At 35.4% G+C, this 14,830-nt stretch overlaps 1 protein-coding gene across 1 annotated transcript in view; it reads left to right on the plus strand.

Moving 5' to 3' along the window:
- LOC112457173 (regulating synaptic membrane exocytosis protein 2-like) overlaps positions 1 to 8,881 on the plus strand; it is a 166,659-nt gene extending 157,778 nt beyond the window's left edge. Inside the window, exons 20-23 of the mRNA XM_025020091.1 lie at positions 4,127 to 4,214; positions 4,459 to 4,541; positions 4,876 to 4,983; positions 5,619 to 8,881. Of these exons, the coding sequence (XP_024875859.1) occupies positions 4,127 to 4,214; positions 4,459 to 4,541; positions 4,876 to 4,983; positions 5,619 to 5,929 (590 nt within the window). The 3' untranslated portion in view covers positions 5,930 to 8,881. The remainder of the gene's footprint in view (positions 1 to 4,126; positions 4,215 to 4,458; positions 4,542 to 4,875; positions 4,984 to 5,618) is intronic.
- The last annotated feature ends 5,949 nt before the right edge of the window (positions 8,882 to 14,830 follow it).

Consider the following 14,830-nt stretch of genomic DNA (forward strand, 5'->3'; position numbering starts at 1 on the left):
GATTATCTTGATATCCTTTCTCGGTCGGCACCGTCCGCCAATGCCAAAACTCTGAACGCTCTTCGTACTCAACTCGAATCGCGAAACACTTGGTTCGCTCGGTCGAAACGCCATCGACCATCGTCACCACCCCGATTATCGACGACAAATCGTGGGCCACGCACGCACGACCAACCAACCAACCAACCAACCAACCAACCAACCAACCAACCAATCAACCAACCAATCAACCAACCAACCAACCAACCAACCAACCAATCGACCACCATCGACCACCAACAACGACAACAGAGTGCGTAGTCCCAACAGTTACTGTGTGGCAGTGCGAGCCTGTGTCTCCGAGGACCGGTAATTCGGCCTCCTTCCCATTGCCGCACTCCACACCACCTCGATAAATAATCGCAAGGCACTGTCAACCAACGTTACGGGCTTCCGGTAAGACACACTCTTTCTCTATCGCTCACTGTCTATCGCTCTTTTCCTCTATCACTCTCTGTCTATCTGTATTTTGAGCAGAATCTCGCTACCAAATTTTGCCTCTTTAATTAAAACTCCCCTTTTAACAAACGGTATCGTAGTGTTTATTCTGCAACGGAGAGAGAATAAGAACGGAGTAAATTTATTGATACGTCAAACGTAGACGTAGCAAAATTGATATCAGAATATCCATTAGTTCGGGTGTAAATAAACGAAAAGTAGAAACATGATTTTAGATTCAAAAATTCCCAAGTCTGATTGAATTCTCAGATTACAACTCCAATTTGATGAACATTTTATTTTCTTTTTACAAAGGTAATTTTTACGCGATTTTAGTATTAAAAAAATTAACCATTCTATAGCCAAACATTAATTCCATTAGCAACACCACGTTTTATTCGAAGGTATAATGAATATTTTATTTTAATGGAAAGGTTTTTTTCCGCCAGTGAATATAAAATAATATCACCAAACTTCAATTGACTATAACTGGCATTACCATGTGATTTTTTGTGAACAAATATGCCAGTTATAGTCAATTGAAGTTTGGTGATATTATTAATATTTTATTTTATTTTGCAATATTTTATTTTTTCATAATTCCTTACTAATACAATTAATTTTATAAAATATTAATTACAATAACACATTTTCAACAGAAGAGATCTCCAGGCAAAATTTACATAGGCAACAAATATCTTTATAATCATTGCAACATTGCATTTTTTATAACAATTGCAACAGCAATTTGTCTGTGTGTGTCATACGCTCACGGTTTCTTTTTTTCTCTGTAACCTTCCATATTTACTTTCTTCCATTGTTTTATCCTGTTCTCTTTTTTACTAATCAATGACGTAATCAATAATATAAAAAAGAAATAGATATATCAATATACAAAGAATACCGTTCTAATGTCTCTCACGTGTCGCTTTTCTTGCAATTTTATTTCTTCTCTCCCTCTGCGTGCATGTGCTATTAATTTGTCTTTCCCCCGATACACGTTGTACTTTTCAAAGACGTACAAAATGTTATTTATCATAAGACAAAAAAAGGATAACATGTTGGCGAACTCCACCCGCGGAATATTTTCTTTCATCTTTGCACGCGTCTCTTTCGTGATCCCATCGTGATATAATTTTTTACAACGAGATTAATTATACTTCTGTCAGTTTTGCAACTTCTCGGTATATCATTAATTTCCTGCTTGCGTTAATCGTACTCTATTTCATCTTCTGCTCTCATTTATTAGTCTAGTTAACCATTCTAAACGCCAAGGAGTTAGTACATTAATTCCTTGCTATCTTCTATAATTAACTTTATCTCTTTTTTTTTTCTCTTTTCTAAGGATTATATCTTCTGTAAATTTGATCGAGATAACTACTTGAAAACTACTTGAAATAATAAATGTAACATTTTTCCTGAAATTGCTTTTATTATTTTATTTGACTTTGTTAACAATTGAAATTTCTTAAGTAGTGAATTCAGTTTGATTACCAATTATAACTTTATTAATATATCCATTATAACCTAATAGTTTCAGAAAATACACGCGCACATCAGTCTTTACATCTTTAATTATTGTAACGTTAACAACTTCACGTATAACTTTCATAATTGATGGATAGGTGATTAAATTTTACAAGCACATATACACATACATGTATCCATACACGTTTGCTCATGCACAAACGTTATTTATTTAACTAACAATACATTGTGGAAGTAGTCATGCAATTTTTCGAGTCATCTGCAGACAGGTGAGTAGTATACAAAATACCTTATCCACGTTCCTTACTGCAAAACCTTTACGACTTCCTTTTTGCTTCTCTCTCCTAAATTTTTTAGCAATTGAAGCGACTATAATAACGCTTTGGAATATTTGCTTGAGCGCACTATTAGCATTTATAGATAATTTGAACGCTAGCCAACTTACTGCTACCACTGTTGCTATCTACAATCGTGATCTTAGGTAAGAGAAGTCGTCGAATGCCATCGTCGTCGTATCGTCGCACGTCTTTAGCTCTATATTGACACGAACATCTGACAAGTAGCATTTTATTAGTGTGATTGACTTATCTGACACTGTCTCTATACTGACTATACGACGTTTTTCTACCGATTCTTTCTTTATACTATGTCTGCTAGTTCCGAAATTGTTCTTAATCTTTTTTCTCTTTAACTTTTAACAAATGTATTTTATATTAATTATTCTTACCTGTACATATATTTAAAATTTTCTACTTTATGACATCTAGTTTTTATATATTGCACCAAGGAATATTTTTATATTATATACAAAAATATTTTATTAACATTTGTATAAAATGATAATGTTAATGTACAAATATGATGTATATGGATGAAATGATATATTTCGATCGAATTTTTTAATAAAGAATTTTTTAATATAAAAATTAGAAGTAAAAGATATATAAATTCGGGAAATGTACAATAATGCTTGTAGAAATAAATGATAAATATATATAGGGCATAGGGTAAGAAATCCTAATATCTTTTCTTATAGCAGGAAAACTAAAAACAAATCGATAGAAAATATAATTTCAGATGAAAATCCATATATATGTTTAATTTATCTATAAATTTGTAATTTTGACAAAGAGCGTTTGCTCGAATTGGAGTGATATGTATGTCTTAGAATAAATATATGGGCAAGTATAAATGTATAAGAATCATAATGAGAACTTCAAGAAGAATATGTTAACAATAGAACAAGGACGAACTCTATTAGCTCTCCGAGCTTCTAATTATCTTATTACAGCTAGCGAGACCGAACTTCCCTCTTCGTAGAGTTGAAACTCCCTGCTATCATTGGTACTTTGGAGCCGAAGTTTGTATCTTACTTCTATGTAGAAAACGCGTTTGGAATTTATTACATACATTTACCTAATTCAGGAAGCTTCGGTCGTTGAATTTCATGATTCGGCTAGTAGCCCCATTGGCATCGATCGAATTTGCATGCATAGAAATCCTCACTGCATATCCTTGTATAATAAAGTAGACGTTATCGGCAATTTAAAAATCGATATTATTGTAAAACAGTGATATATATGATGTACTTTATTTATTTTTTATTATAAAAGTTACATGTACATTATAGTATTATACAATATACGACCAGAAAAAAAGTTATCTAATATCTTCACGATCGCTTATTTGAAGTGCCACCGGATGTTCGAAGCAAATTTTAATAAACATTTTTAGAAACGTAATTACGTTAACGATAGAATATAGATTGTTGGAATCATTTTGAAATTCACACGACCGAAGATGCTTTGCAACTGTCGTATTGTTCAGTAGGAAGCTTCTGTGAGAGATGTGTTGCATACAAAAACTGAGTTTGAAATTACAAGCCCGTAGAACTGACTCTTCTGATTGGCAGGTGTAAATTGTTTTATTTAATAAAACTACTTAACTGCAATCTGTATGGAAGCACGTAGAAAATCGCCTAAATCCAGGAATGTCAATTGTGATAATATTTATAAATTTTCATCATGAGTATTGTCATTCAATGAATAAGATTCGAGTAATATCGTGATAAGATAGATTTCTGCTTGCTCGTGCAACACCATACAATTTGCAGCCGGTCCAATGTGATCAATAGTGTAAAAAGATATTTTTCAACTCGTAGGGCGGGGTGAGCGCAAAGACAGCGTCAAGGAGATTCCTGAGAGATTTTACGATCGAAATAGCGAATCCGACGAAGACGAGAAATGGAGGTACGCGATCCATCTTTTGTGACAAAAGTTAAAGTGGATCAATCACTCTGTTCTACTCATATTTTCAATGTCTATTTATCAATTCATCAGTTACGCTTTACATCATCGCGTCGTTGATATTTTAGTTCGGTTATCGTACATGCAACGGTAGAAGAGCGGACGGAAATTCTGAATCACATCCTAAGTTGATATTCATTAAATTAAACGTAATTGAATTTCTATGGCATAACTTTTGTTATTTCAGTCAGTCAGCGAGAAATGAAAATGGCGTCAATCTGAAACTGGGTCGCGGACAGTTGCTGCCAAAAGGATACAAAATAATCAGTGGTAAAATATCCATTATATCACCCTTCCCCCCTTCAGTTCCCTTAAGATTAAATTATTTATTTTCGCAAATACTATATATATATTTTTTTCTTAGTTCTGTCTAAAATGTAATTTCGACTAACTCGAAAAAGAGTTCTTCCTTATAAAAATATTACCTACCTCTGATTGAGATAATTTTACTCAAATTGATAAATCACAAAGCTGAAATCGCGTTTATTTTTTAACTCATTAAATCTCGAATGTCTATATCAATCTTTATTTTATCTTATTAGTTTTCTTATTAAAATTTTTGGATACTTCCGTATCCATTTGATTGCGATCGCAAACATTGCAGGAGCACAGAACGGCGAAGTACAGCTGGGCTTCTACATGTGCAAGGGAACTCTCGAGGTCGAAGTTATCTGCGCGAGGGATATTTGTCCCGACGAGAAGGAGGAGCCAGGTAATTTGAGGAGCGTGCCTTTTCTCTTTACCGCTGTTAATTCCCCCCCTCCCCCCATTCGAGTTATTCGTTCCTCTGTTTGCAGTTACTATAAAATTCTCGCAACACGTAGTACCTTTGAGATCCTCCCGGCTATCTATCCTCGCGCGGGCGTTAATTTCGCAGCCGCTATTTTTACAGCGTGCGGGTGTTCAGGTCTTGATTATTCATGCATTACTTTAGCGTTTAGAAACAAATTTCCGAGCGAGCGTTCAACACGCCCGGTTAATGGCAACGACCTACATCCGCTAACTTGTTAAGGTTTATTAAGGCCGAAACTGTAGTAAAATTGACGTGTAACGTTTTTATAAATATTTTAAAGATAGCTAAGAGCTATTAGCTCAGTTTTTTAATATTTTAGTTATAGTAGAATAATACACCTTTTGTTTCCTCCTTCAGAGATCTTTAACTGTTTCTATTTTTATATTTAAAAAAACCTGAATGTGCCTTTGATCTCGAGTTTGATCTACATCTTCATTGATCATAATTGGAAAATCGCAGGAGAATTCTTTCCACTCGCAGATACGCCGAAAGTGTCAGATTTTAAGGCCATTTTCCCGAATATTGACAACGAAATTTTTATCCTTGTCCCGTAGATACTTACGTGAAGACGTACTTGCGCGAGCGAGACGGCGACAAGTGGTTGCAGAAGCGCAAGACTCGCGTGGTGCGACATTCGAAGACTCCGCAGTATCGGCAGACGCTGAAATACGGACGCTCCGACACCATTCAGAGCAGGCACTTGCTGGTGATGCTGTGGGAGAAGAAGCAGGGCTTCGAGAGCAACCAGGGCCTGGGCGGCGCCGAAGTGGATCTCGATCTGCTGCCGCCCAAGGAATTTATCTTCGACTGGTATCCGCTCTTCCCGATCCACACCCTCGGCCATCACAACGCGGACTCGCCATGATGGTTAAGGGAAAAGTGGGCCCTCGAGGCCGGCGAGCTCGACCTCAGATTGAGCCTTTTGCTCAAGGACGAGGGCGAGTCCGTCGTCAAGATCATCTCTTGATGGAAATCGTGGCTGATCACGTGGCAATGTCGGCTAGTTCGAATACAACGCGATCTCGATCTTCGCGAGACAACGGCACTCTTTATTATTACAAGTCCTTGAGTGCAGCGACGAGGCTTACGTTTTGTCCCAAAAGGCAAATGAAGTTCGCATCGACGAAGTTTCAGTTTTTCTATGTTGCCGCAACACTTTTCAATTATAATTAATCACAATAACATGCGGATACAGGTAGAAAAACACTTTTATTAATTAATCGACACTCATAATTTGCTGGTATTAAGTCGATTAATGTATTTTAATTTAATAATTGTTATTTAATTAAAAATGCAAACAAACAAGTAATGAACAAATCTTTCAGTTAAATATTTGATTATTTATTGGCATTTACATATGATAGAAGAAATATGTGTTTCTAGAAAAAAATTGGATATTATTAAAATATTATAGCAAAAGTTTTTATCTTTTTTTTCTAACATAAATCTAAAGTTAAAACAAATGTCGCATAAGAACTTCAGATTGCTCATCGCAATGTAAAAAAAGCGATTTTCAAAAATAATAAGATCAATCTGTAACATGGATCGATCATACGTGTTGTATGACAAACGACTTAATTAATTGAAAAAAATCGGTAATCATGCATAGCATAAAAACCGGAAGACAATCAACTTCAGATGGTTTATACAATTGTTCGAGAAGACAATCAACTTAAAAAATTGTAAAGACATAATAATGCTTCCATTGAACTTACGCTTGTCGGGCGATGTCAGCGTCAGCGTCGTCGCATTTTAAACTTTGCGAAGAGGTAAATAGATTCAAGAGAACCGAGTTCCTTCGATTAACGCCTTTCGATATCTGTGAGTGTTTTGTCGGTACTCGCAGTGATTTTAGCAATAAAGGTGTACCTGTGCAAGTCTTGTTCGCACGAAGCAACAGGGACAAAGGAAGAAAAGGTACGAAAAGTTTATTTTTCGACGAGTAACTACAGAGGCGAGCGGAAGGCAGCCATGTATCCTGATGAAATGATAAGGGTCCATTTTTCCCAAAACAAATATAATATCGAATGTGCGAAGCGAAACTCGATCGACATCTGCCGCCGACGGCGGTCTCATCTGGTTGATCCAGTCAGTGATTCGATCGAATTTCGCACGTACTAATTCAAATATCGATACTTAAAGGTCAACGGGGATATAGAGCCTGTTTGATCTTCCTACGTCGACGAGGCGTTTTCAGGATTCGCGTTTCTCTCTAACGTAGATATTCGATTTGGAATGCAAAACAGAAGTTTGCAACAATATAGTAAACGATTACAATCTCTTCATTCTGCTTTAATGATCGACATGTAGTTATGAATTGTGTTGTCTTCTGTTGTTCTCTTACATTAGACATATATAAATGTTAATTTTCACAAATATTATATCGACATAAACTGTTACGAAATAAAAAGTCGACATAAACTATTACGAAATAATCTCAAATTATAAAAATTCAGAATTTTTTTCGAGTGAAATGCCTCGATCGGCGTAACTATTTAATGGTAGACAATCGTTTCAAGGCTCGCTGGCCGAGCCAATGATATAAAAAGAGGTTGAGGCGGTGGCGAGACGAGCGGATGAGTCCCCGAAGATAACTTCGCGGCCAACTTGATTAATAACCAACCAAACTCGGTGTTTTAGAAGTCGCACAATTTTTGTAGCTCGTAGACTGATTAGACGGGACGGACAGGCGGATTTCTTCGACCTTTCTCAGATGTAACGCTGACGTCCCGTTTTGCGTAGCGTCTCGAAGATCACCATGATCCCACGAAGCAATCTCGAGCAGTTTGATTGGCTATGAAAAAAAAAAGAAAAGAGGAAAAAATTGGCAGAGATGACGAGGGAAGAGATGTACGGCGAAAATTCCAACACGAGCTTAATCTATCGCTTCGGGATAATTTACGGGATGATTCTCGGGACGCCTTAATGTGAATGTTTAAGTCCTACAATGTCCCGCGACGAGATTATGGACATAATGGATTGTCCAGAATTTATTGCGCTTACCCCGCCCGAGTAATTAGTGATAGGTAATAAACGTGATAATATCGTAAAACAGAATTAATTAATGATCACGCAGCATTCTCACGATATGATCCACGAGTCCCGCGGTAAAACGAAGTTGAAGTCACAAATTTATTATTATATATTGAGTGTGACGCGTGCACAGACGATGGAACACGCGGCGGTACTTAAGTGATGTGGTGTATGTGTATAACTTGGTATAACGTGAAGCTTACGGCGTCGATATCGATCCGGGATGTGGTATACACATGCATATACCCTATATAAATATACTACATATTATTACGATCCGCGGGGAAACTGTAACGAAGGATAATCAAAATGTACATGTGTTTAAATGATACGATTAAGGATAAATACGATGTCACTGTCCCATATCATTAAAACTCGGTGTTAACGATGTAGATGTTTAAGGGATGTCAACGAAAGTTTAATCGAAAATTTATTTTCGCAAGTCCTTTTCGAGACGAAATTCTTTACATATACATGTGCAGTTCTTATATTACTACACGCCTCCGTTAATTCCACCTTTTTGTAAATATTGGACCTCTGTAAAATATCAGGCTCTGATTCTCTTTTCTTTACGTAAATTTTTACTTATTTATTATTAACTTCGAGTCTTTAAGATCCAATAGTTAAGACAAATCTTACAATTCCTTTGAGAATTCCTTTGCAATCTGTAAACGGCAGACTTTTGATCGAAAAGACGCGCAGGCGGAATCGCGAGCGCCCAAGCATCAAGAAAGTAATTTTTTACTTAAAACACACAGAGCGGGAGAGCCTGGCCCGAAAAAAAGAAGAAAAAAAAGACACTTTAATTAACGGTTGTGCTGTCCACACATCTTTTGTCGATATAATCGCTACATCAGTCTCCTCGCCTCGAACGCCAGCGACACGCCTCGCAAGACTCATAAACGAGACGATTGTGCCTTTGCGAGGGCTACGTCAGATATATCGTAGAAAAAATAACGTTTCACGAATATAATCGGCCTAGAGACATATCCGATGTCATGAATATTGAACGACACAGATTCGAACTTTGCTGTAAAACAAATTACGCATTACGACATATAATCTCACATCTATATTTTATTTATTATGTCGTATAATACTAGTATCTTAATGACTAGGCATTCGTCAAAGTCGATAATATTTCAATTAACACGTAGCTTGTGATGCAATTAAATTTCCAACTATTAATTCATTTTTTTTTCTCACGAACGATAGAGTTATACGAGTCATGTTAAAGAAATAAATTCCAAATATGATCTTACAAACGACATAAATAGAAATTACAAGCGAAAGAGATATATTTGTAGCGAAGGTAAAGGAAATCGGCGAAACTTTTGACGAAAAAATCATCAGGAATAATTAATTCGAACAAATGCATTTCATCGAAAGTTTCCTCATATGAAGATCGCATGGACAATCTTCTCGTACGAATGCAATCATCTACATATATTCTAGACGGAGGACTTCTCTCCTTTGTAAGTAGTTGAGCGCATTCTAAACAAGTTTTCTATTAGCCTTCGAAGTGACCTAATAACTATTACGATCGTTAGCTATCGTTATCGATGCCGATTATTGATATTGTTATCGCTATCGCTGCTGCTTGTTCTCTTCTTGACGATGCTAGATAAATTAATACTTATTAGAGCTCGAGACGAGAATTTATATTTCGTAACGGCATTAGTTTTAAATCACACTGTCAGTGATTTAATCTTTACTAATAAAATTACAAATGACAAATTAATCTCTTGTTCTTTAAATTATTATTTTATCATTAATTGATTAGATGAAGCGTCATTGTTTGTGTTTAAAGATTCTTCATAATTCTTCATAATTCTTTATTAAACTAATACTAACTTTCTATAATTAAACTTTCTTTTACTTTATATATTTTTTTAAATTTAATATCTTGTTATTACATTTATCATGCAAATTATATTATATTTATTTATATACACTTAAATATAAATATGAATAAAATTGAATGTAATTCAATGGAGGTATATAAATGTACAATTATATTACATTGATGTTTATACGTTACTTATATGTTTATAAGACTCTGAGAACAAAGGGTTAAATTGTCCGTATTCGAACCGCGCTTTGCTTCGCTCATTTCTCACGCGTTTCTTGTAGCGGTCTAGTTTTCGACGAAGTTCGAGATTACAGTAAAATCCTTACCTTATAGTAAAATCTAGACACATGACATATTCGCTCGGATAGAGAGCAATTACGATTTTTCTACGATACAGAACGCTAGGAATCTTAACGTAGAGCATGACTTGAGTCTGTTTCGCTATTGTCTCACGTCTAATTATGACGAACATACATATATACACACGAAGCACACACATAGACAGACGGACAGGCAAACAGATAAACGGACAAACAAATACGCACGTGCGTTGTATCAATTTTGACAATCGAAACTATTGATCCAAAACTTACGCTATGGATAGAAGATAATATGTGTGTGTCTCGCGTACTTATTACAACTCATATACTATAATATATAGGTACTGCGGGCCGTGTGTAAAATATTCCTAGAGACGAGTGCACACACATCGCTAATTTACTGCGTAATTGTACATTCGGTATATCGTAAATTATCAGGTCAATCAGTCGCAGATATAGAAACATTCCTCAGAAAATTATCGATGAACGTCGAAGGAAGTAGGTTTCCTTCCTCTCGCGACGGGATGGATATTGGCGCGATCGGTCACCTCGTTGAGAACGCTGTTAATTAAGAGTTACGGCCTCTTCTCTTACATATCTGTGTTGTACTCGTTCTAACGTCTAATTGTAAGTGTCAGGGACAATCTCACGGAAGTGCGCGCGTGTCTTTACGTGGATCAAACAACAATAGCAAGTTCTCTCGTCTGCGTAGCGGGCAGCGTGCTCGTATCGGCGTTTCGGCGATTGAAATCGATCTTGTATCCGCTCGTTTGGTTAATTCCTTAAGTAACGCTGTATTATATTGCCTATTGGTACTAAAAACTTGTCGAAAGATTCTTACATGAGCACACGATCGATTTGTTATAATTTTACAGATTTTACTTCGTGACGAAACGCTGTGCGAGAAGAACGAAGAAACTAGCCATTTGTAATTCTTTTTCTTTTTTCGTTTTTCATTTCGATCTAATTATGACGTTCACTATCATGGACGTTATGATTTTCGTCACTTGTTCGATTGTATTTCGCCACATTTCGCGGGAAAGGATGTCTCGCCGGAATTTAAGCGATCGGGCGATAATGATGATCGCGATCTCCGTTTCTCAACAGGAAGTGCTCAAATCATATTCGAACGGCCTAAAACCACATTTGAACGAGTCGCGAAAGGAAACGCTTGATCCTCGTAGATGCGCGATTAATTGTTACATATACATACGCCTGTAAGTACTAGCCGTTAAACTGGTGATTTGTAAGATGTGTAATTAAAACGAAGCGAGTGACTTCGAGAGGAGAGGAGAAAGGCGAAAAACGGAAAAGTACGTAAAAAGATTTTAAACGAGTTACAATAATCATTCGGGACCCAAATAATTTCGGCCGCAGAACAATTATATAGGGACTGGTAGTTAAATGTGTTTAGCGATAATTAGCCTGCAAAAATTAAATTAAATTAAATTTGACTAGAGCGATTTATCGTAAAAAAAGAAATACTCTCTTTGATTAGCAGAAAAAGCTCTTGGTCTCTACCAATCGACTTCTTCTCACATTCTATATGATACCGTTTCGCTCGAGATATAATTCGAGACTCCATATACTAAAGCAATCGAACTGTTTCTCCCAATATTCTCCGAATTTCGTCTTTCTAATATATCGCTGTCGTTAGTGACTGTAGGTACTTGGGAAATTAGAATTTATAAACTTAGACACGTTAAGAAATTCTGCCATTTTCTCATCAGCCATAGGGATGGCAGCTAGAAAACGTTTCGCTGGTGTACAGTAAGCTGATTTCCTTCGATCGTGACACGTATTGTGTGCAGTCAAAAGTTTAGAAATTTATACAAAAATTTGATTTATAAAACCTCACCTTTTTGCGTAGTGACTACATAAAGTAGTGAATACATACTGCACTTATAGAAATTGTTGATATCTGCTTACTCTTAAACGAAAATTACTAAAAAAAAAAAACCTTATTACTTTATTTAGATTAATTTTTTGAAATAAGAAAATTAGTATTGAAGAATCCATATCCATATTTACAAATCGTATATATTTAGTACAACCACTTTGTAATTATAAATTATACGTATTTAATAATTTTAAATGGCAACTATATCTTCTAACATTACTTTTATTAATTAAATCTCTAACATCTCTGTTTGAATGTAATAAATGGCTGACAACGTGTCGGGAAACACTGAAGAATATCAGCGTAAATACAACAAATATGCTATGGCCTTGTAAAGTCTCTTGATATAAAAAGGGCAAATGTGTCGACGATTCTTCCGGTTTTGTTTTCATTAGAATTATTAGAGATTAAAATTCCTATAATTTTTATGAGCGATCGCGCGTGATCGCTCCGCGCTCGTGCACACTTTCACGAAAGTGGTGGTTTGCAACGAAAAGCGCGACAACGCGGGAAAGACACCCTTAACGTATAGCTAAGAGATGTAGGTACGATATGTTGTCACACATATATCAAACTCAATGTGATGTTCCCTGCATGTTGAATGTTGATCGTCACGTATGTGGATTAGCGTCACAGAATGTGATAGAATTGCGGGTCATGAGTATGGATAATTAGTGGTTAAGCGAACTGCGGTATAATTTTCTTTCTATTGGTTTTGTGGCGATTAGAGATTACGAAGTGATTAGTGATTATGCTAACTGATTAAACATTCATTGGTCGATAATGCGAGGAAGTTCTTGAGCCAAATGAAATTTAATCTCGATATAATACATGCATACACATAAATCTATATTTACTGAAATTTTAATTTTATAAAGGATACGAAAACTCGAACATGATGCTTAAATGAACACAATATTTTAATTAATATTACTTAACTTTATTTTTAGAAGTAGGTAGATAGTAATCATAAAAGGTAATTATGAAATGTCCGAGAACGAGTCTTGATGAAGTAATATTCCCAGTTTCTAAATTTCTAATGTAAAATAAAAGAATATATAATATCGTCTCAGAAGTTTCTCATAATCGATGAATCAATGTTTTTTCTTAATAATTATAACTTTAACGAGTAAATTGAGTCTCTCTCCTTATTTACATCGTTGAAAAGAGCCATAAAAGTAATATGATTAATATGATTTCTACAATTTTTTCTACGAGGAAAGTTCTGTAAGAGATAAACAAAAAGTAGAATTTTCTATTTAAGGATATGTTAAAGATATTAGTAGAACTTTTTACAATGTCACGCCTATCTAACAATCTTATTTTGTTGTAGAACACGTATACATGTTTTGTATTTAATATATCCATTGTGAAAAAAATGGTGAGACACTGACAATGAGCATCATTGCACACATAACATCAATGATTTCTAATCGTGAATCGATGGCAAATAGAATAAGAATAAGAGAAGAATAATAAAGAGAAGGAAGAAATATAACTAAATAATAATATTAGCAATTAGAATAAACATTATTATTAACTTCTTCAGTGGGGGGAGAAAGTCGTATTTTTCGATATGTCGGAAGAGCGAGAGAGTGTTCTATTATAGTACAACATTGTATGTAATATTTTTCTTGAGAAAGTACAGGAAGGACCATCATATATATCTTGCAAGATTGAAATAGTTTCGATCAACCAGCGATTAAATTAGCACAATAGATAGATTATTAACACGTTAGCGCGTTATGCTTCGCATTTCAGAATTAATTTTTCGAAAATTAAAATCGACTGCTGTGTTAAGAATGACGCAAGAAAAGGTGATATGAAATGATATTATAAAGATAAGGATTGCCTACAGATTAACAAAATGTATACAGTTGCTTTATCCGTTTATACGAAACATCCTGTTACATGAAAGAACAAAAAGAAGAAAAAATCATAGCTGGTTTCTATTTTTCTCTCGTTAAAATTTCGTCGACGATTTGTGAGTCGCAAATTTTTACATGTGAATTTGTCTCCCTATGAATTTTGATTGCGCCATTGTTCTTTATTTAACATAAACATTTAATAAGTTACTCCTCGCTTTTATGTGTTGGACATCAGTATTCATATATCGAATGATACTAATGAAATACAGTTGCGTACGCAGGCATACAGGATTGAAGATAAAATTTCTTGCTGGAAACGAAAAGCTTGAATATTTTTTGTGTAACAAGTTCAACACATGCGGAAATATCCTAGAGTTATTTATTTGCGAAGCGGCGATTTAGGCCTGCTCAAACTTGGGCGATTTTAATTGCTCATACATTTGTCTCTTTCTTCCTTTCCCACCTAAAATCTGAATACGTTTTTACTCCAGAGATGCGCTTGAAATGTAAAAAAAAATGCAAATAGAACGACCAGATCTAATGGCGCCGACGAATTTGAAGAATGACCGATTTGTAGTATGCATAATACGCGCGTGTGTGTAAGTGTGCGTCTATGTAAGCCTATGTAAGTCTTTTGAGTTCTTCATCCATGTACTTTTTCTTGAGAAATTTGTGGATTTATGTAAATCTCTTCTATTTTACATTGACTTCTTTTCCAACCACACACGCGCAGTACGCGCGCGACTCACACACACACACACACACACACACACACACACACACACACACACAC

The sequence above is a fragment of the Temnothorax curvispinosus genome, unplaced genomic scaffold (assembly GCF_003070985.1).
Source record: "Temnothorax curvispinosus isolate PA1 unplaced genomic scaffold, ASM307098v1 QBEX01007563.1, whole genome shotgun sequence".
Lineage (NCBI taxonomy): Eukaryota > Metazoa > Arthropoda > Insecta > Hymenoptera > Formicidae > Temnothorax > Temnothorax curvispinosus.